The sequence below is a fragment of the Colossoma macropomum genome, unplaced genomic scaffold, assembly GCF_904425465.1.
Source record: "Colossoma macropomum unplaced genomic scaffold, Colossoma_macropomum, whole genome shotgun sequence".
Classification (NCBI taxonomy): Eukaryota; Metazoa; Chordata; class Actinopteri; order Characiformes; family Serrasalmidae; genus Colossoma; species Colossoma macropomum.
In genome coordinates, this window is record NW_023494785.1 from 38,767,830 (window position 1) to 38,795,334 (window position 27,505).

General features: G+C 38.9%; 2 protein-coding genes and 1 pseudogene across 3 annotated transcripts; all 3 read right to left on the bottom strand.

Moving 5' to 3' along the window:
• Nucleotides 1-981: 981 nt before the first annotated feature.
• On the bottom strand, nucleotides 982-11,628 carry LOC118823883 (trypsin-3-like). The gene is made up of 5 exons (XM_036593731.1): nucleotides 11,236-11,628; nucleotides 8,709-8,868; nucleotides 5,587-5,846; nucleotides 2,322-2,458; nucleotides 982-1,234 (listed from the first exon to the last, which is right to left on the bottom strand). Exons 1-5 carry the CDS (start codon nucleotides 11,273-11,275, stop codon nucleotides 1,085-1,087), a joined length of 747 nt encoding a protein of 248 aa, XP_036449624.1. The 5' UTR covers nucleotides 11,276-11,628; the 3' UTR covers nucleotides 982-1,084.
• Nucleotides 11,629-13,668: 2,040 nt separating this feature from the next.
• LOC118823892 (trypsin-3-like) lies at nucleotides 13,669-26,993 on the bottom strand. 2 transcript variants are annotated; one of them, XM_036593750.1, is made up of 5 exons: nucleotides 26,913-26,993; nucleotides 22,752-22,911; nucleotides 20,321-20,574; nucleotides 19,291-19,427; nucleotides 13,669-16,076 (listed from the first exon to the last, which is right to left on the bottom strand). In XM_036593750.1, the coding sequence occupies exons 1-5, from the start codon at nucleotides 26,956-26,958 to the stop codon at nucleotides 16,050-16,052; spliced, it is 624 nt and encodes a 207-aa protein (XP_036449643.1). In that variant the 5' UTR covers nucleotides 26,959-26,993; the 3' UTR covers nucleotides 13,669-16,049. The 2 variants fall into 2 exon arrangements, with proteins under 2 accessions (XP_036449643.1, XP_036449634.1); XM_036593741.1 differs by lacking the exon at nucleotides 13,669-16,076 and adding an exon at nucleotides 17,513-17,969.
• Nucleotides 22,584-22,714, bottom strand: LOC118825834 (annotated as a pseudogene).
• Nucleotides 26,994-27,505: the final 512 nt, after the last annotated feature.

The window sequence follows — 27,505 nt, forward strand, 5'->3', positions numbered from 1 at the left end:
GTTAAATTCAGCACACAAACAGCAACTGTGCCTTAAAATGTGCAGAAGAGTGTTCCCTGTTGTGCTATAACCCCAACTGGCCATTGTTTATTCAAAATATATAAACACTTCAACAGTAAAATACAGGCACTTATAGTAGACCTTGAAATATTACATGGACACTTAAAATATTTAAAATGTAAATGTCCCCAGGTGCTCAGTCTTTTACACCTACCTATCTGCTTATATTAGACGCCTGGCATCCTTTCTTTGCAGCAAGGTCATTAAGACTTGGGCTCAGTTTCTGAGCTGCTGAGCTGATGTTAAGTGTTTATACTGGTTAAACTGCAGCTGAAATGCATTTTTGGTGATATGACTGGTGTAGAGCTGCACAGAATTGTGTAGAATTGAGGTCTAACTGCTGTCCCATAGACTGTTGTTGGGGTAGGAGAGTCGGAGCACATTACGTTGCAGTGCATGCTGGGGACTTTAGTGCAGCACACTCTGAAACGGGCTAATATTAATAGAAAATTAAAATAGTTTTGCGGGCCACATAGGATTGTGTGGTGGGCCTGATTTGGCCTGCGGGCCTTGTGTTTGACACATGGGCTTTAGAGGATGTGAACATATTTTCACTTAAGTCAACAAAACATGCAGTTGATTGGGGCGTAGATCTTTGCATACTATTATTTAGTCTTTGTAGGTTTAAGTTCCTTCCTCCTGCTTTGAATGAAAAAATTAAAGGAAAAAATTAAAAAAAAGCTCTTGCCTTTTTGACTTGTTTGACCCTCTTGGTGGGCATGTATAATATCCACAGCAATGCGGCCTTGGGATAAACACTGTTTGCTCTCCTCGGGAACATGATTAGACTGTCTGTTTTGATAAGTATATCTTGATAAGTATATCAAGTTTAATTCATGTTCAGTTCAGTTATTCATTTATTCAATGGTCAAATGTTCCGATTCGAGCTTCCATACAGCATTCAGTCATGAAATGAAGCACTCACACGCATTTCTTTCTTTTTTTGCTAATGATTTTTAATCTTTTCCAGATATTTTGGAAAGTACTGAGTGATGGCACAAAAAAAATGCAACATCTGACAGATCTAATTGCTCTCAATGATGTCATTGATCCAATAAATGTACTCGCAGACTTTGGTGTAGACACCAGGCTTATTCACTAGGGCACAGCCATCACCCCAGGACACAATACCCTGCTGCACACCATCGCACACGAGGGGGCCGCCAGAATCACCCTGGAGGGGTCAAGAAAAGGGGTTTAGTGATTAGGAAGAGCACAAAAGAGTAGCAAATAAATAGGATATTCTTTGGTTTTCTTGTGGATGTGGACCATTTATTAACCTTACTGTCATTTGTACACAATTAATTGTGTTTACATCGGATTTATTTTCTGCATCAGGTCAAATCAACACAAGTCTGAATTTTTTCGAATTTGTTTCGAAAGTCAAAAAATGGAAAAAACATAATATAAATATAAAGGATGACTTTGGCCCAGTCCCATTTCACCCCTTGCCCCTACCACTTAGCCCTTAGCCCTGTTTTGCGCGTTCACGTCTAGGGGTAGGGTGTCCCAATTTTGGTTGAGATAGAGGGGCAGGGCGAAGTGTTAGGGCTACATGACCCAGCACACTCCAAACAGAGTGTTACGAGAAAAAAAGAAACACTGGCAGGATGGCTGCATAAGCGACCAAAGAAACCCATAAATGTATTTTCTCTGTTAAAAATTACGATAACCAATGTATTATCTTAGTTTAATGTCGTTTCAATGTATTATGGTCGTTTTCTTCGAAATGGGTGATAATAAATAATTGCCCCCCTCTTTGAAGGCATATGATTCTCTAAATGTAACTAAAGCCCAGCAGTGAGGAGCTGAAGTTTACCCTCCTCTGCTGTCACTGCAGACTGGCAGGGTCGCCTACAGAGCAGCGCTAGTAGCTGTTAATGAAGTAATGCTCGTTTTATTTGAGGGTCCCATTTCATAGGGGAAGATTTCAACCACTACACCTTGTAACTTTAAAATCTGCACTTTTACAGTCTATCCACTTAAGAGTAAGACATAATAAAACAGATGTTTCAAGGTGTTTATAAGGGTTAATTTGCTGTTTATACATTCATGGAGACTTAGTGTTTATTGAATTACCTCATCACCTAAACGCTTTGGTGTATTAGGCCATTTAAAGGCAAAATGTGTTGTTCCACATTTACAGGATATAGAATTGTTTTGACATTTTTACAGCTGTTTTGGAAATTTCTAATAAAAAATATTGTAAAATATTACCGTCATGACTAGCAAACTGAAAAAAGTCCTGACGCTCTCATTACCTGGCAAGAGTCTTTGCCTCCCGCTAGGAATCCAGCACAGAACATGTTGGAGGAGATCTCACCAGGGTAACAGCTTGTGCAAGTGCTGTCACTCAGGATAGGAACGTCAAGGCATCTCAGCGTGGAAGGGTAGTTTGCTTTTGAGAGAAACATATAAGGCATAAACACTCTGGTCAGGAGCACAGAGTACAGTGAGACAGAGGGTTTGTTAAAGGCGAATTCTATGATTTCTTTCAAATTTCTGCATAATTCAATGATTACGATGTATACAAAGTCTTTCAAAGTGGTTTGATATGAAAATGCTCCATTCTAGAGAAACGTACTGAGTCAGAATGGGAAGCAGACATCTGATGTTTCATGCCTCTACAAGCTACCTCACAAAAACCTGCTGCATGAAATGGTTGTAAATACACTGCCAGATGCCTGAGACACTGTTTTACGAGAGTTCTGAGATAAGCTTTTTGCCCCAAACATATTTTTTAAACCATTCATGGCAGAGAGGTAAAATAGTCCCCAAACGTTCACAGATCATTTTAGATTTTCACAACAAATCACTGAAAGTCTATCAATTTAGTAAATGTGCTAATTTATCTTCCCACATACAGCACATCCCCATAATACAGCCAACAGTAAATAAGGCATGCAAATCTTCCTTTTTTAAATGATATAGCCTTTTATACTGGGCATGCATGGCAAGCAGTTTCACTTTAATTCTTATTAGCCATTTAGTAGCATATACAGAATAGTAGGCCATATTAACCAGGCTGATGATCGGTAGGCCTAATCACAATCTGTCTTTTTATCATGACACAATAGCCAACTTAGCTTTGTGTTCACTTTAAATAACCTCCACCTCAATTCAGGAATCAAGTAAATGGAACATCATGGACCACAAGACTTCACTTCACGGCATTTATTTATCAGTGATATCAGATAATCTTCAGAAGATAATGTAAGACAATGCAGGAGTGGAGAATTGGGAGAATTTCCAGTGGGCTGGTAGTGTTTAGGCTGGCTACTGTGAGCTACTGAATAAACTCACGCATATAAGAATAAAAAACTATCAGACAAACTATAAACGTTATATCCAAGTGTATATCTGTATATCTACATGACCAGTGTAACAATTAGTCATACATGAGTCATGTAAAGATATACAGCAGCAGCTACAACTGCAAAAAAACAAGGTGGTGTTTAGAAGACAAGACTGAAAAAGCTATGTAACGAAGATGAGGACATAGCCGAGCAGGTGGGCAGTGAGAATGATGACCTTAACCAACTTACTTAGCTAGCATTAGTTTATGGCATATTGACTGTCATGAGTATGTCACGATTAAGATAAAAAGCTTTTACCAGTTTTCATTATTTATCAAGAAATGAAGAAGATGGATGTGTTGATTTAGAAAAAGGCCCATAGCTTTCTATAAGATATTACACATCTATAATGAGATAAATTATAGACAGTTCTATGGAAACTGACCGCAAACATTTGGAGAGAAGACGGTCATTTGTTTGTAGTTTACATGGTTTGAGCAGAAAGTCAAACTTTAAATCATTAGAGATTAAGCAGTCCAACTTTCTAGCTTATGCATTTAAGGCCCGAAACTGTAACCAGCGGCAGCAAGGTGCCCAGCCTGCACCGCCGGCTGCCAGCAGAGGGCGACGGCAGCAAAGTGCCATGACTTCAGGGAACTCCAATTCCCAGAAGCCCTCGGGCTGATTAGGCCCAACCTGACACACCTGTGGACTCCTCTACTTAAGGCTGTGGCAAACAGCAGCGCTTTGTCACACCTTTGTAGAGGGGTGACCAGTACGGTACACAGCCCAGGTGTGTATTAAAACAAAAAGAAAAGAAAAGAGGGGTGGAAAAAACTAAAGAGAGTAACTGGCCCAAAACTACTCAAAACACGAATGCTTGAGCTACAAACGGCTCCAAGCCATACAAAAGGAGTTTGCTCCACTAAGAGCAAACAGGTGAAACATAAAGTCTGCCTTCCCTTCAGAATTACAGTGGAAGTGTCTTTTGTTTTTTGATTATCTTTTATTTCACGTTTCTAGTTTGGCTTTTGTTTGAGCTGCTTTCGGCGTTTCCTTTGTCTGCCCTTTTCCCGCCTTTTTATCTCCCATTCCTTGAGGAGTTGTACCCATTGTCACCTGTGCTTCCCAGTGGCGCAGTGATAATTCCATGGACCGCCAATCAGTACATCAGTGGTTTGAGCCTGGCCCTGGGTCACCCAACATGCCGAATTCACACTCCATTGCCTCAATAAACTTATTTAACACCCTTTTTCCTGGGTTTTCCTCTTTGTACTTGGGTCCGCCTCCCTGCCGTCCCATAACAGAAACATACTTCACGCAAGAACACGAACACAAATGACAGCACTTGGCCACTGCAGACACTCGGTCCTTTTGTACAAACTCACCGTGCGTTCTTACGTGACTGTGGCAGTTAAAACAATCAGTACTGAAGGGGGCGATAGAGTACAAATCAGAGAGGATCTACTGTCATCCCAACAGCCTCAACAGCTAAACGAGGACTGTAGAGGAGAATGAGCTGCCTAACCTCTTCTGTTGGAGTGGAAAGGCGATAATGTATCATTTATGTTTATGTAAGCCATCTTTGCGTGAGATTCAGCTGCTCATCTGCTGTGGCAGTTGAGAAAATGCGCTGGTGGTACAAACCCGCTTGGACAGGCTTGGCTGTCGTTATAGCGCCCCTTGCTGTAAACTCTCAGATAGCAACTCGTGCTTAGGCACTCAGGCCTAACTTATGCATTCTGAAAATAATAAAAGCATGAAAAGAACAAGTCTGTATTTTAGTCTCATTGCCTCTGTGCAACAGCAAACATTGTGTCAGATTGTTTACTGCCCCAGATGTTTAATATGGTTCCCTCATTTCAGTAAAGTCACAGAAACGCCCACCAGCATTGAGCAGAGACTTGCAGTGTGGCAGAATCCTGCGCTAAACCATGCAAGTAGACACGTAGCATCTCTTTCTAGCTAGCCTTTGTGGTTTACCTTTCCTGGTTGTTGTCATTATGCGACTTTTCCATGTTTGTTCTCCTCAGTATTTGTTTGTCCGTGGTGGTCTCCATTCATTACATATGGGACTACATTAGCAGTGATATCACTGTGGGCAATTTCCATCCACTGACTTTTCAAAGACAGTTGGTGCACATGGTTATTGGAGTGATTAAAATGTGAGACTGTATGATTTTGGTTTTGTATTGTGGCAACTGAGGGAATTTGAAGTAAGCGTACTTACTGCCACTGCTGAGAGTGTTTCCCCATCCGGCGACCAGACAATAGGTACCATCAGAGGGGAAGTTGCAGGGTGAGGGCAAAGGCACAGTGCTCACATATTCATTCAGGTTGGCAGCTGAGCTCAGCTTGATAAGCATGATGTCGTTGTCGTAGGTAGCATCATTGTAATCAGGGTGCGGAATGACCACGGATGAAGTGATGAACTGCTCAGTGCCCTCGTTGACATAAATGTTGTGCTCACCCAGACGCACCTCGAAAGAGCTATTAAAAGATGAGAGAGTTAATCTCATGTACCCAGTTTTGTTGAGCAAGAATAGTTTCACAGCATGTCCACATCATCTACAATACAGGCTGTAGTTGCAAACTTCTTAGAGACCATTTCTGTGCTGTAAAATTGTTGTTAGACAAAACCAAGAAAAATGTGTAAAATGTTGTTTCTACTGACTTTATTACTAGAATTGTGTTGGGGCCAACAGGTTTTTTGTTCTTTTTTAAGTATGAGGTATACAAGGTAGAGTAAGTGGCAGCTTCCATGTTGTTCCTTTATTGAAGGAACCAATTAGATGTGTACAGTGTACAGACCCCAGTGGCGGGCTTGAGCCCCTTCGTGTTTTGCCCTAAGTGGGTATAAGTGCCCTTTTGACTGGTGTGTATAATAACTGTATTTTAATCAACCCCTCCATTTTTCAAGATCTGAGTAAAGACGTTGGTTCTATATAGAATATATGAACACTCACAGAACGATTTGCAGGATTAAACAGTTCTTTGCATGGTGAAATGCAGATTGTTAAAATAAAGATAAAGAATGTTGTGTATAGTTTTCTATAGAACCTTTTTGAAAAAGGTTCTATATAGCACCAAAGGGGTTCTTCTACTGTTATAAGCTTGGCATGATATGACACAATATAGCAAAATAGCTTGTGCTTAAAATGACCAAGGATATGAACTAATAGAGTAAAAAAAAGGTCCATTTTGATTTCAGGTTAACTTTAAAATCTGTAGCTCTGTTTCTGAGAATTTTGGTGTTTTTTTGTTTCTTTCTCTTGTCGACTTTGGTGTTTTACAGACTCACGCCAAGTGAAGCTGGGGCTGCCAAATAGATACAATGAAAGAACTAAAAAAAAGAAAACTAAAATTATCAGAAACAGAAGTATAAATTTTAGAGAAAAACATGATGACAAAAATAGTACATTTTGTAAAATTGAAGTTTCTTTATTAGAAAATGTTGTTGGTACTCCAAAAATAGGACAAAATGAAACAATTCAATTTATGTGAAAGTTATATTTCAACTGGTAAACACTTAATGCTAAATTGATTTGCACATTTTAAATTTAAAACTCAAATATTAAATTTCGACAAGCACAAATTCAGCTTTTCTTGTAAGAAATTAATTTTCACTTGTAAATGTGTCATTTTCACATGTAAATTAAATTCTTTCATAAAAATCCACCGCTTGCAATAAAGTCAATTCAAACATGTTATTAGAATCTAAACATGTCAAATTACTCTTCACTTATTTGGATTACAAGCTAAACCTACTTTCAACACACAAGAGGGGAATATACAAAACAAGGACGTTGCTACAGTAAGTAAAGGCTGTTTTAGGTACAGTGCCAGTTAAATCTGCCAATGTAGGGTCCTGCTCAAGCAAGTCTTCCTCCTTGTGTACTCCAACAGCAGCTAGAAGGTTGCTGTGCTGCATGGTCCACACGGCAATACGTCTTTAAATGGTACATGGAATAGTTGCATCTTTTGTTTATACTAATGTGCACGTAAAATATACTGTATTGCCAAAAGTATTCGGTCGTCTGCCTTCACACGCATATGAACTTGAGTGAGATCCCATTCTTCATCCATAGGGTTTAATATGATGTCAGCCCACCTTTGCAGCTATAACAGCTTCCTCTTCTGGGAAGGCTTTCCACAAGGTTTAGGAGTGTGTTTATGGGAATTTTTGACCATTCTTCCAGAAGCGCATTTGTGAGGTCAGACACTGATGTTGGACAAGAAGGCCTGGCTCGCAGTCTCTGCTCTAATTCATCCCAAAGGTGTTCTTTTGGGTTGAGGTCAGGACTCTGTGCAGGCCAGTCAAGTTCTTCCACACCAAACTCGCTCATCCATTCTTTATGGACCTCGCTTTGTGCACTGGTGCGCAGTCATGGTGGAACAGGGCAAAACTCCCCAAACTGTTCCCACAAAGTTGGGAGCATGAAATTGTCCAAAATCTCTTGGTCTGCTGAAGCATTAAGAGTTCCTTTCACTGGAACTAAGGGGCCGAGCCCAACTCCTGAAAAACAGCCCCACACCATAATCCCCCCTCCACCAAACTTTACACTTGGCACAATGCAGTCAGACAAGTACCGTTCTCCTGGCAACCGCCAAACCCAGACTCGTTCATTGGATTGCCAGACGGAGAAGCGTGGTTCGTCACTCCAGAGAACACGTCTCCACTGCTCTAGAGTCCAGTGGCGGCGCTTTACACCACTGGATTTGACGCTTTGCATTGCGCTTGGTGATGTAAGGCTTGGATGCAGCTGCTCGGCCATGGAAACCCATTCCATGAAGCTCTCTACGCTGTTCCTGAGCTAATCTGAAGGCCACATGAAGTTTGGAGGTCTGTAGCGATCGACTCTGCAGAAAGTTGGCGACCTCTGTGCACTATGTGCCTCAGCATCCGCTGACCCCGCTCTGTCATTTTACGTAGCCGACCACTTCGTGGCTGAGTTGCTGTCGTTCCCAGTCGCTTCCACTTTGTTATAATACCACTGACAGTTGACTGTAGAATATTTAGTAGTGAGGAAATTTCACAACTGGACTTGTTGCACAAGTGGCATCCAATCACAGCACCACACTGGAATTCACTGAGCTCCTGAGAGCGACACATTCTTTCACTCATGTTTGTAGAAGCAGTCTGCATGCCTAGGTGCTTGGTTTTATACACCTGTGGACTGCCATGTCCACAAATTATTTATATTATTGTTTTCTATGTCTATTCTTATTACTGGTGTAATAGACGAGACTGGTCATAGTTGTTGGTCATAGTTAGTGTTGCTTCTGCTGTGGGATTGAAAGGGAGAGAGCATTAAAGTAAAATACATATTAACTAAAAAGAACTTTACTTACGACTGGTAGCAATGGGCAGCAGACAGGACCCACCATCTGGTAATCAGAGAGCCTCCGCAAATGTGATACCCAACATTCAGAGACACTATGTAGGGCAATGAGTGTGCTGGGCACTCGTCCCCTCCGACGATCTTATCATCATCATCAGCAGGGGCAGTGACTGTGTAGTGGAGAGAGGAAAGTGTTTTTTTCCTGAGCTCATTTTAAGAAAAAGGAAATGTTTCAGGTTCATTCAGCCAGGTACCGGGCCTTTCTGCACAGTGTGCTGCTGCTGCCGTGGGAAACAGGGAAGGGGTGAAGTGGATGATGGATGACGAAGCAGGCAGGAACTGTATCACTTCTTACCCCTTTGACTTAAATTGTCATGGTTTATAATATATATGATCTTTGGTCAAACGTCCAGCTCCAGTGTTCCATCATGTCCATTGAAGCAGTCACATTCAGACAACCAACAGTTCTCATCCTGGCATGTTTAGCCTGAGGACCAAAAAGCTCAGTTTTGGTCTCAGACCATAGATCCTTCTTCCAGCTGACTTCAGAGATGTCCACAGCTCCTGGCACACTGTAGCCGTGAGGTCATGGCAATGTTATTTTGCCCATTGGTGTATATTAATTATATGAATTTACAGCCCCATTTCCAAAAAAGCTGGGATGCTGTGCAAAATGTAAATAAAAACAAAATTAAATGATGTGCAAATAATTTGAACCCTATATTTAATTGAAAATAGTACAAAGACAACAAATCAAAAGTTGAAACTGAGAAATGTTATTGTTTTTTTGGAAAGTAATTTGTTTTATTAAGTTGGGATGGGGGCATGTTTACCACAGAATTTCATCACCTCTTCTTTTAACAACACTCTAAGCGTTTGGGAACTGAGGCGACTAAACTCTGTAGTTTTGAAAGAGAAATGTTTTCCCATTTTTGCTTAACATAGGATTTCAGCTGCTCAACAGTTCAGGGTCTCCTTTGCCGTATTTTTCATTTTATAATGTGCCAAATGTTTTCAGTGGTAACAGGTCTGGACTGCAGGCAGGCCAGTTTAGCACCCGGACTCTTTTAATATGGAGCAATTCTGCAGAATGTTGTTTGACATTGTCTTGCTGAAATAAGCAAGTCCTTCCCTGAAAAAGACGTCATCTGGATGGCAGCATATGTTTTCAAAACATGTATATATCATTCAGAATTAATGGTGCCTTCACAGATTTGCTCATCACCCATGCCATGCCCCCCTATACCATCATGAACACTGGCTTTTGAACTGTGCACTGATAACAAGCCTGGAGGACACAGTGTCCATGATTCCCCAAAAAAATTCAAATGTTGATTTGTCGGACCACAGGACACTTTTCCGCTTCCTCTCAGTCTGTTTTAAATGAGCTCGGGCCCAGAGAAGGTGGCAGCATTTCTGGATCCTGTTTATTTCTGGTTTCTTCTTTGCATTTTAGAGTTTTAACTTGCATTTGTGAATGCAGCAACAAACTGTTTTCACATACAGTGATTTCCTCTAAAGAATCATGTCTGTTTTTAATGCAGTGCCACCTGAGGGCCCAAAGATCATGGCTAGCAAATACTGTTTTTTTTGGCCTTGTCCCTTACATACAGAGATTTCTCCAGATTCTCTGAATCTTTTAATGTTATTATATACTGTAGATGATAAAAAGCAGAGGTTCTTTGCTGTTTTATGTTGAAATGTTATTCTTGAACTGTTGCACTGTTTGATCATGCAGTCTTTCACAGAGTGGTGAACCCCTCCTCATCTTTACTTCTGCAAGACTCCGCCTCTCTGGGATGCTCTTTTTTACACCCACTCATGTTACTGACCTGTTGCCAATCAACCACCAGGTGTTTTGTTTTAAGCATTACACAACTTTACCAGCCTTTTGTTCCCCCGTACCAACTTTTTTGGAACGTGTTGCTGGCATCAAATTCAAATATATTTTTCAAAAAACAAAATTTCTCAGTTTCAACATTTGATATGTTGTCTTTGAAGCATTTTCAATGAAATATAGGGTTTACATGATTCGCACATCATTGTATTTTGTTTTTTATTTACATTTTTCACAACATTCCAACTTTTTGGGGTAAATGTGTATTCACTTGCACTTTTTAAGTCTTGTTAATGAATAGCATATGTTACTTCACCTGCACTTAAAAACACATTTGTAAACATAAACTCTTGTTGAGCACACAGATGGCACCGATATCAGGTACCAGGCCAAAATCAGCAAAAAACTGTAGATCAGATAACAGAGGAAATTTTACTGTCTGTCTGTCTGTCTGAATAGTGAGGACAATTACAAATTATTCAGTACAGACATCATCACTGTGGGCACAAAACCTTTCCCTAATGTCCTCATATAGTAAAGTCAGAGAGTGTTGTATATAAAGCACAGCATGGTGCTGAAGTATTAAAGCTTTTAAGGTTTCCTACTGTTACTCAGCTTTGGCTCTTCTGTCCTTAAGAAAGATCAGAATAAATATAGAACATTATAGAGCAAACAGAAATGTGAGAATATGAAAACTTACATGTCACAGCAAAGAGAGCCAGTAAAATGATGCACTTCATGATTGGAGTAACTGCTGGATGATCAGCTGAAAACTCTGCCTAGAACCTCTACTCTTATACTGGTAGTGTTGTTTTATTATTATTATTAATCCACAAATTAATTATTAGCTTCCTTGAGAATGGACAGATGGCCAGTGAAGGCCATACAAAGACAACAGATTCACAGTGATATTAAGTTTACATCACATGTTTAACAAAATGCTGTTTAATGAAAATAAGCATAGGAATATCTTTGTTTATTTGACTGGCATTTTAATACCTGCATAAACATTTTGCAACTTTCACACATCAAGATCAAATTAGTCTTCATCATCTTGATTACCGTTGTGTTCTATTTAGTATACAGTGCTGTGAAAAAGTATTTGCCCCCTCCTGATTTCTATATCACACTACACTGCTTCAGATCTTCAAACAAAAACTCATCCAGGAGGTCACAAAAGAACCCATCTTAAGAAACTGAAAGCTTTCTCGCCTTAGATAAGGTCAGTGTTCATGATTCCACTATTAGAAAGAGAGTGGGCAAAAATGGTATCCATGGGACAGTTGAAAGGCAAATAACACCGCTAACCAAGAGGGACATAAAGGCTCCTCTCACATTTGCCAAAAGAACACCTAGATAACTCAACTTTTTCGGAATAATGCTCCGTGGACTGATGAGCTGAAAGTGGGACTTTTTGGAAGACGTCTGGTCCAAAGCTAACAAAGCATTTACTGTGTCAAATATGCAAAAATAGAGGAAATAAGGAGGGGGCAAATACTTTTTCATTCCACATCAACTCCTATGGGACCAGGCGGGTCACATCATGCATTTCTATGAAAAAATTTTTACAAATTGATTCAATGTTTGATTCGTACAATCGTGCAAAATATCAAAGCTGCGGTCCAAATGGTTTTTTAGATATGATTTTTTCTTAATTCTAGAAAATCCTTAACTTTAATCAACTGCTTACAGAATGAATGAACTAAATTATTATTATTATTATTACTATTATTATTATTATTATTATTAGTGTTAATATCATTATTATTATCATATTGAACTTGATGGATGGTGTGAAATATTGTTTTTCATTTCTATGTCTTATGTATCATATATGTATTATTAATGTCTGAACACAGCATCTGAATTAAGTTAATCACAATTAAAAATCCTCTTTGTAGGACTTTATGATCCTGTGCTTTCTCAACAAGAACTAATCCAATTACCTTCCTACCTTTTTACTGAATAAGGACAGTTCTGTCTCTTTATCATAAAAAAATCAGATTTCCTGTAGCTATTTCTAGTTTAATCATTTTTTTAATTTGCAATGTAAAAAAAGTTGAGCTTCGCATTATTGTTTAATTGAAAGATGAACTTTTTAAAACTGAAAATTCACTACAAAATCAAACTTGCACAGTTTTCTCTTAAATCAAATGTAGTTGATCAGCTGAGACACGTCTGATATCTTAAGTTTGCTTTTTAGTCTTCACTGGAGCCACTTACAGCTATCATGTAATGAAGGCTAATGAAGGCTGATAATGAAGGTTATATAGTCCAATGATATACATGCCTAGATGCCACGTTGGGTCCAGCCAAGCACGTAAACGGCGCTGCCATTTTGGGGAGGTCAACATCGCTGCTGGTCTGCATTCAGTACCGTTACAGAGTGGTAGTTTAAGAATGGTACTGTCCAAAATTATACTATTTCAAGAATATTGACTCAGAAAGTCAGATAGGATTATATAACGGAGGGGACGCAGCGATCCACACTCATGTTTGTGTGATGTTTATCTGTAGATATGGCCGTGTGGTTGGTGAAGCACAGAGAACCTGTTGATGTGATCGTTTTTCCTCTGGTTTTATATTAAGCTTATTTCATTTAATAGTCTATTCAGGGGGTCTTAACTTTATGTAGTAGTTATTTATTTACAATGATGGTTAATGCTTTGTAGGTAACTTATAGCACCTTCTTACACGAACCTGGAGTTGGCTTCTTATTTGCCAGCATCTTGTTCGAGTTTTCCCCTTCCACCTTAAATGGTGCAGCTTCAGGCACCAGAGAGTGACTGCTGCACCGTTTAAGGTGGAATGGGAAAACTCGAACAAGAAGCTGGAGAATACGAAGCCAACTTCTGCTTCGTCCTTCTTACTTTGTTTTGGGGGGTTTATTTTATTTTTATGTGTATTAATATTAGAAGTGATGGATTTCCTGATCATATTGTGTTTTTACTCATGCTAAACTCAGTTTTTACCATCAGGTGCAGACTGAATAGTTATCTGCTGGTCCTGATGGCTAATTAGCACGATCAGTTATTAAAGACATAAAAGCTACTGAGAGCAGTCCATACAGCCTAGATTAATCTGAGGATTATAACAAAACAAATTTGGTGAAAATCGGTTGAGTAATAAGGAAGTTGTGGCTGAATTAATCCTGAGACTCTTCGTCTCTTAATACAAGTGAATTTGTTCACAAGCGGATCTTGACCGCTCCAACATGGCGGACGCTCAGACGTCTCGCCTCAGATAGAGAACAACAGACAACGCGGTATTTAGGGATGTACATCTATGGGTAAATGGCAGCGCTGCTCTTGAGCAGAACCTGATAAATCCGTTCAGCCAATCAACGCGCAGTATTCGGGTCAGGTGACGCAACACTGCCACCAACTGTTTTAGGCCGAATCTCAAACAGCAGCCATTTGAGATTCAGCCATAGGATTTTCCGAGGTATGATCTTATAGATGTTTATTATTAATATTGCCCATTAATGAGCTGTTTTTATTGCAATTTTCAGCACATTACTGACTTGTTTTATGTTAAAGAATGTTAACACAAAGAATCTTAAAAAATATTTAAATATTTACCAAGCTGACTTGGAGATTTATCATAGGAAATAAACTGTACGAACAAAATAAAAGCACATGATATTACATGATGAACTATAAGGAGCAAGGTTTGCATTAAACCATTTACAGTTCAAGGTTAGATGATTATATAAGGCTTCCTAGTTTATCTGTTTCTAACACAGTAGTTTAGAACCCCTGAAGGGATCTGTGTAGTTTGTTACTGTGAAATCAAGTCCATTTTGGGTTTAGCATTTAAAACAACAGATAACTAGATTAAAATAACTGGTAGATTATTCAATTAATAATATAATTTTTAACAACAGCCTTACTACCCATTGGCTCCTACTGGATGCTTGCATTAAACTACAGTAGCTGATTTTAAGTTGAATAAAGAGCTGCTATATCTGCTACTCTAAAACAACAAAGATGAAAACAGTGAAAGGACACAGTACCTGTTTAGCTTGGATTAGTTAGCCAGTCAGCTAACTGCCGTTGTAAATTGGGAAATTGATGTTTCTTGTGTGTTCTGGTAACGTTCTCCACTAGACTGGACGTCTCTAAACACATCAGGGGTCAAGTGTTTTGTGGCTGGGAGCTGATCTGTTTTGATTGGCTTTCAGAAATGAATCTTATAAAAATTTAACTGTATTTTCTTCTAGAGCTGAAACTCTTTTGCAGCTTATGGCAACATTTTTGCTTTTTCCCAATGTTTTTTTCCCCCAATATGTTAAACGCAGCAAATAAAGAGTCATATTAAAATGAAAACGTGCAGAAGTGTGTTCACTGTAGAGGATGTGTACTTTATTATTACTTAGAAGATCAAAAATACTTGTAAAAATCCAATCTGATACATTATGATAATACGTTTACCACTAAACTCGGCAAAGGTTTAGATGTTCTCATCTAAATGGTCTCTACTCAGTGGTCAAGGACGACGCCTCTAAAGGAAAAATACAGATTTGTCAGAAAATACAAAAATACTGACTTATCAGATTTACACCCCCAGGAACATTACTCATATGGGAACCAACATCTGACATCAGATATTGTGCTAAATTGGGGGAAGTACACTTTGTTTAAAAACATTTGTGTATAATCCATATTTTTTATTCCTTTTCCTTTATTATTTAATTAAATTCTGTCTAAGAAATCAATGCAAACTAGGCCAGAGAAGCACCTCCAGATTAAACACTGTACTTCTGTACATAATTATTGATTTATTCTTATTACAAAAGGTCATTGTTATTGTTATCAGACTGTTACTGAACTCTTACTGAATGGGAATTTACATGGCAGTAATCTGGATCTCCCTGCACAAAAGTGTATTGTAGATTCGATAAAACAAATGGCATGTTTTAAGCCTGAAAGTGAGACATTCCCTCAAGCATTGGGGTAAATAGTAACACCCCCAGTTTCACCAATCAGAAATAAGCTACGGGGTGATATCAATACTGTGCACTCCCACCCTCTTCCTGAGCTCACAGGAGAAGGCTGAAGACTGTGTGAAACAGTGACGTGTTTGTGAGGCAAAACCTGATTTTGAGGAAGAAAGTAAAAATTCATTTTTAGATTATAACTCAGTTAGCATTTATAATAACAGAGGTTCAAAGCTGGAACTAGAACGGCCTAATCAGCAGTTTAAATTGTGTGCTAGTCTCAAATATGTGTTTAAAAAAAATCTGTCCAAGAAAACATAATCGGTTTCACTCTCTCTGGGTGCATAAGGTGATCCCCCCCCTTCCCCATTACTCAGTGTGATGCTAGCTAACATGGGTGTCTATTAGTTGATGTAACACAGTTGTTAGTTTGTGTTCTCCTCCAAGCATGTTATGCTGTCCGACAACATTGCGTTAGCGGCCATTCAAAAAGATGCAATGGTTGGCCTCACGTGTCTTGGAGGAAGCATGTCTTCAGCCTCCTAGCTTGGTAGCATTGATTGGGGGACACCTAGTTAGAGGGTGGAACTGGAAATTGGGAACTGGGGAGAAAATTGGATAAAAATTGTGAAGAAAATTGGTTTAAAACGGTCTAGTTATGTCATGACGGAGCAAAACAGGGTGGGTTGTAACACACAATATAGTAGAACCACTCAGATTTCCAACATTAACCTACTCAAGTAAAGAAAAATTTTAACTTTGTCCGACCCCAGGCATGTCAAACTGGGGACCTTCCGGGTCAAAGTGCTGCGAACATTAGCGTTTACCCTCATCTAACGCTCTGAATTCAGTTCATGAAGTTCGTGCTAATTAGCTGATGAGCTGAATCAGATGTGTTTTAATAAGGCAGTGTGCTGAAGTCTGCAGTGTTTTGTCCCGCAGGGACTGGAGCCTGACACGTGTTTTACATCATCTGCAGCTTCTCTCTTAAACTAACCTGCAGCTACACAATGAGTGTGTTTACATGCACACCAATAATTCGATCATTATCAGATTTTGGCAGTTTCCAGTTGTTCATGTAAACAGCATACTCCCATTTCTTAGACTGGATTAAGGTTTATCAGATTTCAATAAATACGATAAAAAAGCTGGATTTTAGCTCAGTATTTGGGTTTTCTAGAAATTGAATCGAATTGAACGTAGAGCTGCGTTCAAACAAAGCATTTACAAGATGACGACAAAACATTTTTGTGGTAGATTCATTTTTGTCTTTAAAGTGACTTTAAAAAAGAAGCCATGGTATGAAGATTGAATTTTATGTCTCATCCATCTTGTTCTGCGAGTTTATTGGCGGGTTGCCAATATGCCGGGTCTGATTATTGCTTGACTTATGCAGACCCAGAGTTTTTCTGTTAACTCATTATCCAAGTGTATGTAAAGGCATTAAACAATTTACTGACAAAATCTGAGTTTTCGGATTATCAAGTGCATGTAAATGCACTGTGTTACGTGTTTAAAATGTTTTGGTAATAGGTTTGATATCAGTGTTTCAAAGGGAAAATAAACAAAAAAGCCTCTCACCTTTTGACATTAGACCATACAAGAGCCCTCTTGGTCAGCGTGTATACTATTTGCAGTAATGCAGGTTGTTTAGGCTACTTTGGGATGAACACTGTTTGCCTCTAGAACAGATTGTCCGACCCATTATACTTACACTCACACTTTGATGCTCAAAGAAATTTTAATATTAGGCTTCCTTTTCATCATTACTGTTTATACATGCAGATCTCAGATCAGTGTAGCTGTTAAAGGGCTGAGAGACAGAAGTGCTTTTTTTCTAGGGTTAATGAAGCATCCTTGACAGTCTTGAACACTAGAAAAGTGGTGGTGGCTCAGTCAGGTAAAGTAAAGGAACATTAAAGATGCTGACTGTATATGGACTGCATTTCCCATGAGTCTATACAGAGGGACATGGATTTAAATCAAAGTGGGGCTAGTGCCCAGGGGACAGATGACAGATGACATAAAGCCCACAAAACACCAAAAATAAGCAGAAATTTAATTGTGAACAGATTTGAGAATAAATCATTTCAGTTACATTACATTTTTTTCCAGTGCTGTTCAAAGTGCACATAAAAATATAGCAATTTATTGAAGTTATTTTGGAAGTCTAATTGTTTTTCTACTTTTTTTGTCACAGTGTGGGGAGACAGTGATCCATCCATGGGGATTTAGGTGATTAATACATTAACACATATTTTTCTTCTTTTGCTAGAAATTTTAATCTTTTTTAAGATCGTGTGGAAATTACTGAGTGATGGCATAACATGCAACATCTGAAGGATCTAACTGCTGAACATGGTGTTGGTGATCCAGGAAACGTAGTTGTAAACTTTGGTATAGACATCAGGCTTATTCCTTAAGGCACAGCCATAAACCCAGGACATAATACCCTGCAGTTGACCATTGCACACAAGGGGGCTGCCAGAATCTCCCTGGAGGGGTCAAGAAAAGGCATTTACTGATTACTGAGAGCACAAAAGAGGAAGAAGGCCGTTTATTGCAGGAGCAGGCCATTTATTAACTCTTGGAAATAATTACTGTCATTTGGCTGTACCACAATTTGGCTTTTTTAAATATAATTACATAAGGACACAAGTAAATTTTAATTAATGTAATTAATTGTGTAATTATGCCAGGTCAAGTCTGCATTTTAGACTTTTTCTGTTTGATTTAATGTGAAGAAATGGTAAAAATGTAAAAGATTGTTTTACCTCCACAAAACAAGGCAATAACTTTTATCATATTTTAATCCTAATAATCTTCAAGTTACAAACACAGATTTGGTGCCAGGTGAAAGTTTAAAAACTACACTTTTGACAGTATCTCCACTTGTTTGCATGAGTCAGAAGTAAAAAATAATTCAAAGAAGCATTTCAAGGCATTTTAAGGGTTAATTAGCGATTTATAGATAGAAAACTGATATTTTCTATGGTATAATATATACTATATTTTCTATTGTATAACATATACAAGCCCGATCCAAAAAAGTTGGGACAGTAGGAAAAACATAAATAAAAATAGCAAAGGTTATCAAATCCTTTTTGGCCTGTATTAGTTTAAAACACTACAAAAAGACAAGATATTAATGTTTTAACTAATTATCTTTGCTCAGTAATTGTTTGGGAACTGAGAAAACTGATTGCTGTGGTGAATTTTTTTACCATGCTTGCTTATTATAACACTTTAGCTGCAAAACAGTACAGGGTCTCCTTTGGTATATATTGCTCTTCACAATGTGCCACACGCTTTCAACAGGGGACAGGTCTGGACCGCACTCTCTTATCGTTAAGCCTGCTGTTGTAACACGTGCAGAATGTGGCTGGGCATTGTCTTGCTGAAATAATCAGGGATGTCTGTGAAAAAGATGTCATCTAGATGGCAGCATATGTTGCTCCAAAATGGGTATGTACCCCTCAGCATTAATGGTGCCTTGATAGATATGCAAGTTACCCATACCACTGGCTCTAACACAGAGCCCAGAGAAGTCAGAGGCGTTTCTGGATGTTGTTGATATATGGCTTCTGCTTTGCATGGTTAACTTGCATTTGTAGATGCAGTGACAAATTGTGTTTACTAATAAGGGTTTTCTGAAATGTTTCTGAGCTCATGTGGTTATATTTATCAGGAAAAGATGTTGATTTTTAATGCAGTGCCGTCTGAGAGAATCAAGTGTCATAGACGTTCAGGATTGGTTTTCGAAATTGGAAAATTTAGTCAGTAGTATTCTTGGTTGAACCATGATGCTCTTGTTACCTGGCAGGTGCCTTTGCCTCCCTCCATGAAGCCAGCACAGAACATGTTGGAGGTGATCTGAACAGGGTAGGCACTTTTGCAAGTGCTATCACTCAGGATAGGGACATCCAGGCATCTCAGAGTGGAAGGGTAGCTTGCTTTTGACAGAAACATATAAAGCATAATCATACTGGTCGGGAGAACACAGTACAGCGAAAAACCACAATTTCTTCAAATAAATTCGGCATAATTCTATCATTAGGATAAACAAAGTCTTTCAGAGTGGTTTGATATGAAATGTTTCATCAAGCAGCTTCATTTCAAATCTTTCTGCCACTCAAAATATTAGGTTTAGTCAGCCTGATGATTGATAGGCCAATCTAATTTAAGCCTAAAATTGCCAAACTGACTGATTAGCTCTCTTGCAGTAGATACTTAGTGGTTCCCAAGTGACAACAGATGCAGCTTGAGCTCAGATAAACAAACATTACCCACCACTGCCCTCTAAAAGTGTAATAGAACCATTGTTTTTTTTCAGAACTTTTCTTGTTTTACATAAGATTCATGATACGTCTTAATAAATGTGTCCAGCTTTCTCTTATTTACATGTATTAGCCTCAATCCAAATGATAAAAACACTCCCAATTTGTATTCTGTTGTGTGAACATATGATTGTGAAAGATGAAACTGTGAAAGATAATTACGATCAGCTCAAATAATTGCGATTGGGCGATTATATGATAGTTGAGACAGGTCTCATTATTGGTTGATAGGGCATGACTGTTTAGTTGGCCCTCAGATGCTGGGCCTGCGTTTGAATTCGCTGAAGTTTAAATTAGCCTATGAAAATATCTGTATACTCTTCAGATTATAACTATGTAAAGATGTTGTTCTGACACTTACCCTGTAGCAAGACTGAAGCAATTTACCTCCACCATGACTTTGAAGAGAGTCATTGCACACGGCTTTCAGAATTAACATTCAGAACAGTATGTTTATGAATGGGTTTTGCACTGCAGTATCTAAGGGAATTAAAAGTAAGCATACTTACTGCCACTGCTGAGAGTGTTTCCCCATCCAGAGACCAGGCACCTGGTACCAGCAGAGGGAAAGCTGCTAGGCAAGGACACAGGGCTCACATAGCTGTTGATAGTGGCAGCTGAGCTCAGCTTGATAAGCATGATGTCGTTGTTGAGGGTGTTGCTGTTGTAACTGGGGTGCCTGAAGACCTTGGAGGAAGAGATGAACTGCTCAGTGCCCTCGTTGCTATTAATGTTGTACTTACCCAGATGCACCTGGATTGACCTGTTAAAAGATAAGATAGTATTAAGGAAATCAATCAATCAATGAATCAACCTTTATTTAAATTCGGAATACATTGAGGGAGACCCTAACTTACAATTTAGCCGAGCAGTACAGAAATCAGGAATTGAGAAGTAAAAATAAATCAAATGTTACAATAAAATAATAAAAATCATAACAGTAAAATTTAATAAGAAGGAGGTGCCAATAAACCGTTAAATCAATAAACGATTCAAATTACAATATACAACCCATTTCCAAAAAAGTTGGGACGCTGTGCAGAATGTAAATAAAAGTAGAATGCAATGATGTGCAAATCAAGCAAACCATATTTTTAAAGGAAAATGCTACAAAGACAACATATCAAATGTTGAAACTGAGAAATTTGACTGTTTTTTGAAAAATATATTTCCATTTTGAATTTGATGCCAACCACACATTCCAAAAAAGTTGGGACGGGGGCCTGTTTACCACTGTGTTTTATCACCTCTTCTTTTAGCAACACTTTGTAAGTGTTTGGGAACTGAGGAGATCAATTGCTGTAGCTTTGAAAGTGAGATGTTTTCCCATTTTTGTTTGATTTCAGCTGCTCAACAGTTTGGGGTCTCCTTTGTCATATTTTTAATTTCATAATGCGCCAAATGTTTTCAGTGGGTGACAGGTCTGGACTGCAGGCAGGCCAGTTTAGCACCCGGACTGTTTTAATGCGGAGCAATGCTGTTGTAATACATGCAGAATGTGGTTTGACATTGTCTTGCTGAAATCAAAGTCTTCTCTGAAAAAGACGTTGTCTGGATGGCAGCATATGTTGCCAAAACATGTATATATCGTTGAGAATTAATGGTGCCTTCACAGATGTGCACGTCACCCATGCCATGTGCACTAATGCACCCCTATACCATCATGAATACTGGCTTTTGAACTGTGCACTGATAACAAGCTGAGTGGTCTTTAGCTCGGAGGACACAGTGTCCATGATTTCCAAAGAGAATTTCAAATCTTAATTAGTCAGACATACAGGACACTTTTCTCTTCCCCTCAGTCCATTTTAAATGAGGTCAGGTCCAGAAAAGGCGGCAGTGTTTCTGAATTCCTGTTTTGTATATGGTTTCTTCTTTGCGTTTTAGAGATTTAACTTGCATTTGTGGATGCAGCGACGAACTGTTTTCACAGACAGTGGTTTTCAGAAGTGTTCCTGAGCCCATGCAGTGATTTCCACTACAGAATCATGTCTGTTTTAAATGCAGTGCTGCCTGAGGGCCTGAAGATCATGGCCAGCAAATACTGGTTTTTGTTTTTTTCAAGAGAGTGATGGCTTGTGGGAAGAAGCTCTTTTGTAGCCTGGATGTCCTGATCCTCATCTGGCTGAAGCGCTAGCCTGAGGGAAGGAGCCAGAATAGGTGGTGTCCGGGGTGGGACAAGTCAGTGGAGATCTTCTCTGCATGCTTCCTGGTTCTGGAGGCATGCAGTTCCAGCAATGTGGGCAACTTAACCCCAATTGTCCTCTCTGCAGACCTGATGATGCGTTGCAGTCTGTGGAGGTCATGCTTGGTGGCTAAACTGCCCCACACTGTGATGGATGTGGTGATGACAGACTGTATGATGGCTGTGTAGAACTGCACCATCAGCTCCTGAGGCAGGTTGAACTTCCTCAGCTGACGCAGGAAGAACATCCTCTGCTGGGCTCTGTTGCTGTCCCACTTCAGGTCCCTGGTGATTGTTGTGCCCAGGAACTTGCAGGACTCTACTGCCACCACAGTTCTGTCCAGGATGGTGAGTGTTGAAAGGGGCTGTAGGGCTCCTCCTGAAGTCCACTGTCATCTCCATTGTTTTTCGCTGTGTTCAGTACCAGGTTGTTGTGGCTGTTGTTGTGACCTCCTGATCAACCACTTGTCTGTAAGCAGACTCATCACCGTCTCGGACGAGACCAATGACTGTAGTGTCATCTGCATACTTCAGGCTTTTGACTGAGGGGTCCGTGGAGGTACAGTCGTTCGTGTACAGTGAGCAGAGCAATTTATGCAGTCGAGATTCTCACATTTGGGGAATTCGCAAGGGTCAGCACAACCGAAGTGCAATGGCCGAGCCTCGCCCTGGGTGAACCACCTTCATGATCATGGTGTCATCCCTGCCAGGTTAGTATATATCAATCAAATAAAGATTAAACGGAAAGAACTTACGACTGGTAGCAATGGGCAGCAGACAGGACCCACAAGCTGCTGATCAGAGAGCCTCTGCAAAAGTAATACCCAACAAACAGAGACGCCTGGTAGGGCACTGAGTGTGCTGGGCACTCGTATCCTCCAACGATCTTCTCATTGTCTTCAAAAGGGACAGTGACTGTGTAGCGAAGAGAGAAAGGGTCGCTATGGAGAGCTACATGTGCATCTATCTGTAAGCTTGGACATGTGTCTCGTTGCCTTAATAACAGCATTAGTCTTGTCAGTTAAGGAGTACACCAGTCTCTCGAAATAGTTCCTATCCGTTCTAGTTCACTCTTCCAAAAACTGGCTGCGCATTTCAGCCAGAACCTGCTGTTCCAGACTGGGAATGGAGATTGAGGTCTGGTGATTTTGCTGGTCAGTCAAATCAAAAAGGACTGAAGCAAGAGCTGCCATGTAAATATTTGAAGAGTTCATTTGTGCACAATTCCATACTGGACATAAAGTGCAGTATTTGTGTGTTAAAGCCAAAATGCCATAACTCACGAAGTGCACTATATAGGGAGCAGTGGGCCTTTTGAGATTTAGGATTTCCTTAAATTTGATTTTGAATTTGAATTTTAAATACTGCACATAAAAGAAACTTGGATCCATTATATGGCTTTGTTTAACTCTAAAACATGAAATAGCTGTTAGAGTTATCTGCTTTTGCCAAAAAACATTTTTTTTTGTATTATGTTGAGTTATTTTCACTGAAACAAAACAACCCAACAGCAGTTTGGTTTATATTATCTGGAATACACAATAAAAAAAAAACATTATTTATGAAAATTCATTAAAATGAAGTTTTTTAGTTCCCATTCTGGAATGTGGGAGTGTAAATGTCGAGTTCTGCTCAAACATGAAGTGCAGAGGGTAGAGGACAATGGACGATCTCACGAGAGTTGTGTAATCCTTTCAGGGCTCATGCTGTCATTAAGGCAAAGGGATGCTTAACTAAGTATTAGAGAAGCAATGACACATGCAAGTTTATATTAATTATACACCAATCGGGCATAACATTATGACTTGTTTCTGGGCTCATTGTCCATTTTATCAGCTCCACTTACTATATAGGTGCACTTTGTAGTTACAGACTGTAGTCCATCTGTTTCTCTGAATACTTTGTTAGCCCCCTTTTACCCTGTTCTTCAGTGGTCAGGACCCCCATAGACCCTCACAGAGCAGGTACTATTTGGGGTGCTAGATCATTCTCAGCACTGCAGTAACACTGTCGTGGTGGTGGTGTGTTAGTGTGTGTTGTGCTGGTACGAGTGGATCAGACACAGCAGTGCTGCTGGAGTTTTTAAACACTGTGTCCACTCACTGTCCACTGTATTAGACACTCCTACCTTGTCAGTCCACCTTGTAGATGTAAAGTCAGAGACGACACCACCACCACATCAGGGTTACTGCAGTGCTGAGAATGATCCAGCACCCAAATAGTACCTGCTCTGTGAGGGTCCATGGGGGTCCTGACCACTGAAGAACAGGGTAAAAGGGGGCTAACAAAGTATGCAGAGAAACAGATGGACTACAGTCTGTAATTGTAGAACTACAAAGTGCACCTATATAGTAAGTGGAGCTGATAAAATGGACAATGAGTGTAGAAACAAGGAGGTGGTCATAATGTTATGCCTGATTGGTGTGCACATTTAGACTACCAATCAAAAGTTTGGATCACTGTGCAAAAGTTTGTAATCAATGTTTTGAATAAAACATATAATAATGTGCTTAAGCTTATTCTAATACACTAATAAATATATACATCTGTACATAAATAAATGTGTAAATCTGACATCTTTCGAATAATAATTCTCGAAAAGATTGATTTAATCAATCCTGGCGAGGAACTACATTCTTCTTTGTATTTACATCAGAAATATTTTTGTTAACATAATAATGTTGGCAGTAAATATTTGCATACAATTCCATTTCCAAAAACGTTTGGACGTTGTGCAAAACGTACTTAAAAAGAGAATGCCATGATGTGCAAATCATTTAAACTCTATATTTTATATGAAAATTGTAGAAAGACATATCAAATGTTGAAATTGAGAACTTCTTTGTTTTTTGAAAAATATTTAGAATTTGATGCCAGCAACACATTTCTAAGAAGTTGGGATGGGTCATGTTTGCCACTGTGTTTCTAACAAAAACAACTGATGTAGCTTTGAACGTCAAATATTTTCCCATTTTGCTTAGACATAGATTTCAGCTGCTCAACAGTTCAGGGTCTCCTCTGTCATATTTTCATTTCATAATGCGCCAAATGTTTTGAGTGGGTGACAGGACGGGACTGCAGAATGTGGTTTGGCATTGTCTTGCTTAAGTAAGCAAAAATGTGTCTCAATGGCTCCAAAATGTGTGTATATCATTTAGCATTAATGGTGCCTTCACAGATGTGCCAGTCACCCATACCATGTGCACTAATGCCCCCCCATTCCATTACGGATGCTGGCTTTTTAACTGTGTGCTGATAAAACACTGGATGGTCCTTTTCCTCTTTAGCCCAGAAGACATGGTGTCCATGATTTCCAAAAACAATTTCTAATTTTGGTTCGTCAAAACACAGGAAACTTTTCCACCTCACCTCAGTCCCAGAGAATGAACTCAGGCCCAGAGAAGGTGGCGGTGTTTCTGGATCTTACTTATATATTTTTTTCTTTGCATAGTTTAACTTGCATTTGTAGATGCAGCAATGAATTGTGTTCACAGACTATGGTTTTCAGAAGTGTTCCTGAGCCCATGCAGTGATTTCCACTACAAAATCGTGCCTGTTTTTTATGCAGTGCCGCTTGAGGGCCTGAAGATCACAGCCAGCCAGTATTGCTTTTCGGCCTTGTAACTTGCATACAGAGATTTCTCTGGATTCTCTGGATTATCTTTTGATGCCAATGCTAGATGCTGAAAGTTCTTTGCTGTTTTACATAAAAAAAATTACATTTGCCCATGCAGTCTTTCACCAATTGGTGAACTCCTCCTCATCCTTACTTCTGAAAGACTCAGCCTCTCTGGGATGCTCTTTTTTATATCCAGTCATGTTACTGACCTGTTGTCAATTAACCTAATTAGTTGTTTTTTCTGTTTTTTTAACATTACACAACTTTGCCAGTCTTTTGTTGCCCCTGTCCCAACTTTTTTGAAATGCGTTGCTGCCATCAAATTCAAAATGGGCACATATTTTTGAACAATAATAAAAAAAACAAAATTTCTCAGTTTCATCATTTAATATGTCGTCTTTGTACTATTTTCCGTTAAATATAGGGCATAAATGATTTGCCCATCATTGCATCCTGTTTTCATTCACATTTTGCACAACATCCCAACATTTTTGTAAATGGGGTTTGTACATTTGTATACATTTTTCTAAAAATGTCAAATTTAACCTTGATTGAAGAAAGATTCAATCAGAGCTCATCTATGATATGTTCAGAGGAAACAGGCCAACCAGACAGGTTGGTGGGACAAAACCATAGGCTAAACATGAACGCAGGAGAATGTGGCAAAAACACTCCTAACAGCAAAATTATATTTATTGTTTTTCTGATTTCCAAGAATTGCAAAAGGTAGGCGACAGAGGGACCTGAAGTGTCATATCTTGTGTCATATCTATCATTATATATTTCATGCCTTTTAAAAAACATCTGTAGCCTACTTTTCTCATGTTACTTATCTTGTCCACCGCAGTGGCAAAAGCTGCAACAACAACCTAGAAAACTTCTAAATAAACAGCTTCATTCTGTTCAAATATGTGTATATTGTCACTACCGAAACATTTGGTAGTATAAGTGTAACAAAAGTTTTGGTAGTGTTATGATTGTTGTGGTAGTGACAAAATGAAATGTTGAATTATTCGTTTTAATAAAATAAACATGATGAATGTGTGGAGTCATTCAAAGCTAAAGTTCAAGTAACTTAAAAATCTGAAATGTGTTTTTAACTCTGACTTTGAGCCAATTTGGTAGAATGATCCATCTAAAGAACAGCATGGTGCTGAAGGTTAAAGCTTTTGTCTTTTCCAATTATTGCTCAGCTTGACTTCTTTGTACTTTTTTGTGCTGTCCTAAAGAAATAATAAAATAAATCATAACAAATATAGAATGTTATAGATAAAACAGAAATAATAGGGAAACTTACATGCCTCAGCAAAGAGAGCCAGCAAAATGATGCACTTCATGATCATAGTAACTACTGGATGATCAGCTAAAAAGCTCTGCCTTGAACCTCTACTCTTACACTGGTAGTGGTTTTTTGATTATTATTATTAATCCACCAATTAATCATTAGCTTTCTTGAGAATGAACAGATGGCCAGTGAAGGCCATACAAAAAAAAAAGGAAAAACAAAAAACAAAAAAGCAGTTTCAGTTCATCAAGATCAAATTTATCTTCACCTTCATCTCGGTTATCAGTCTGTTTTACTGACAGCCTTTAAGTCTAGTATACAGAGCTGTGAAATAGTATCTGCTCCCTCCTGATTTCTTCTACTTTTGCATATTATTCACACTTAATAGTTTCAGATCTTCAAATAAAATTGAATATAAGACAAGGACAACCAGAGAAAACCCAAATTAAAGGTTTAAATGATAACTTCATTTATTGAAGGGAAAAATTATCCAACACCAACTAGCCATGTGTGAAAAAGTAACTGCCCCCTCACTACTCAATAAAATAATTAAACAAATTTTGTTGATAACTGGGCTCAATTAAACTAGACACGTCCAGGCTTGA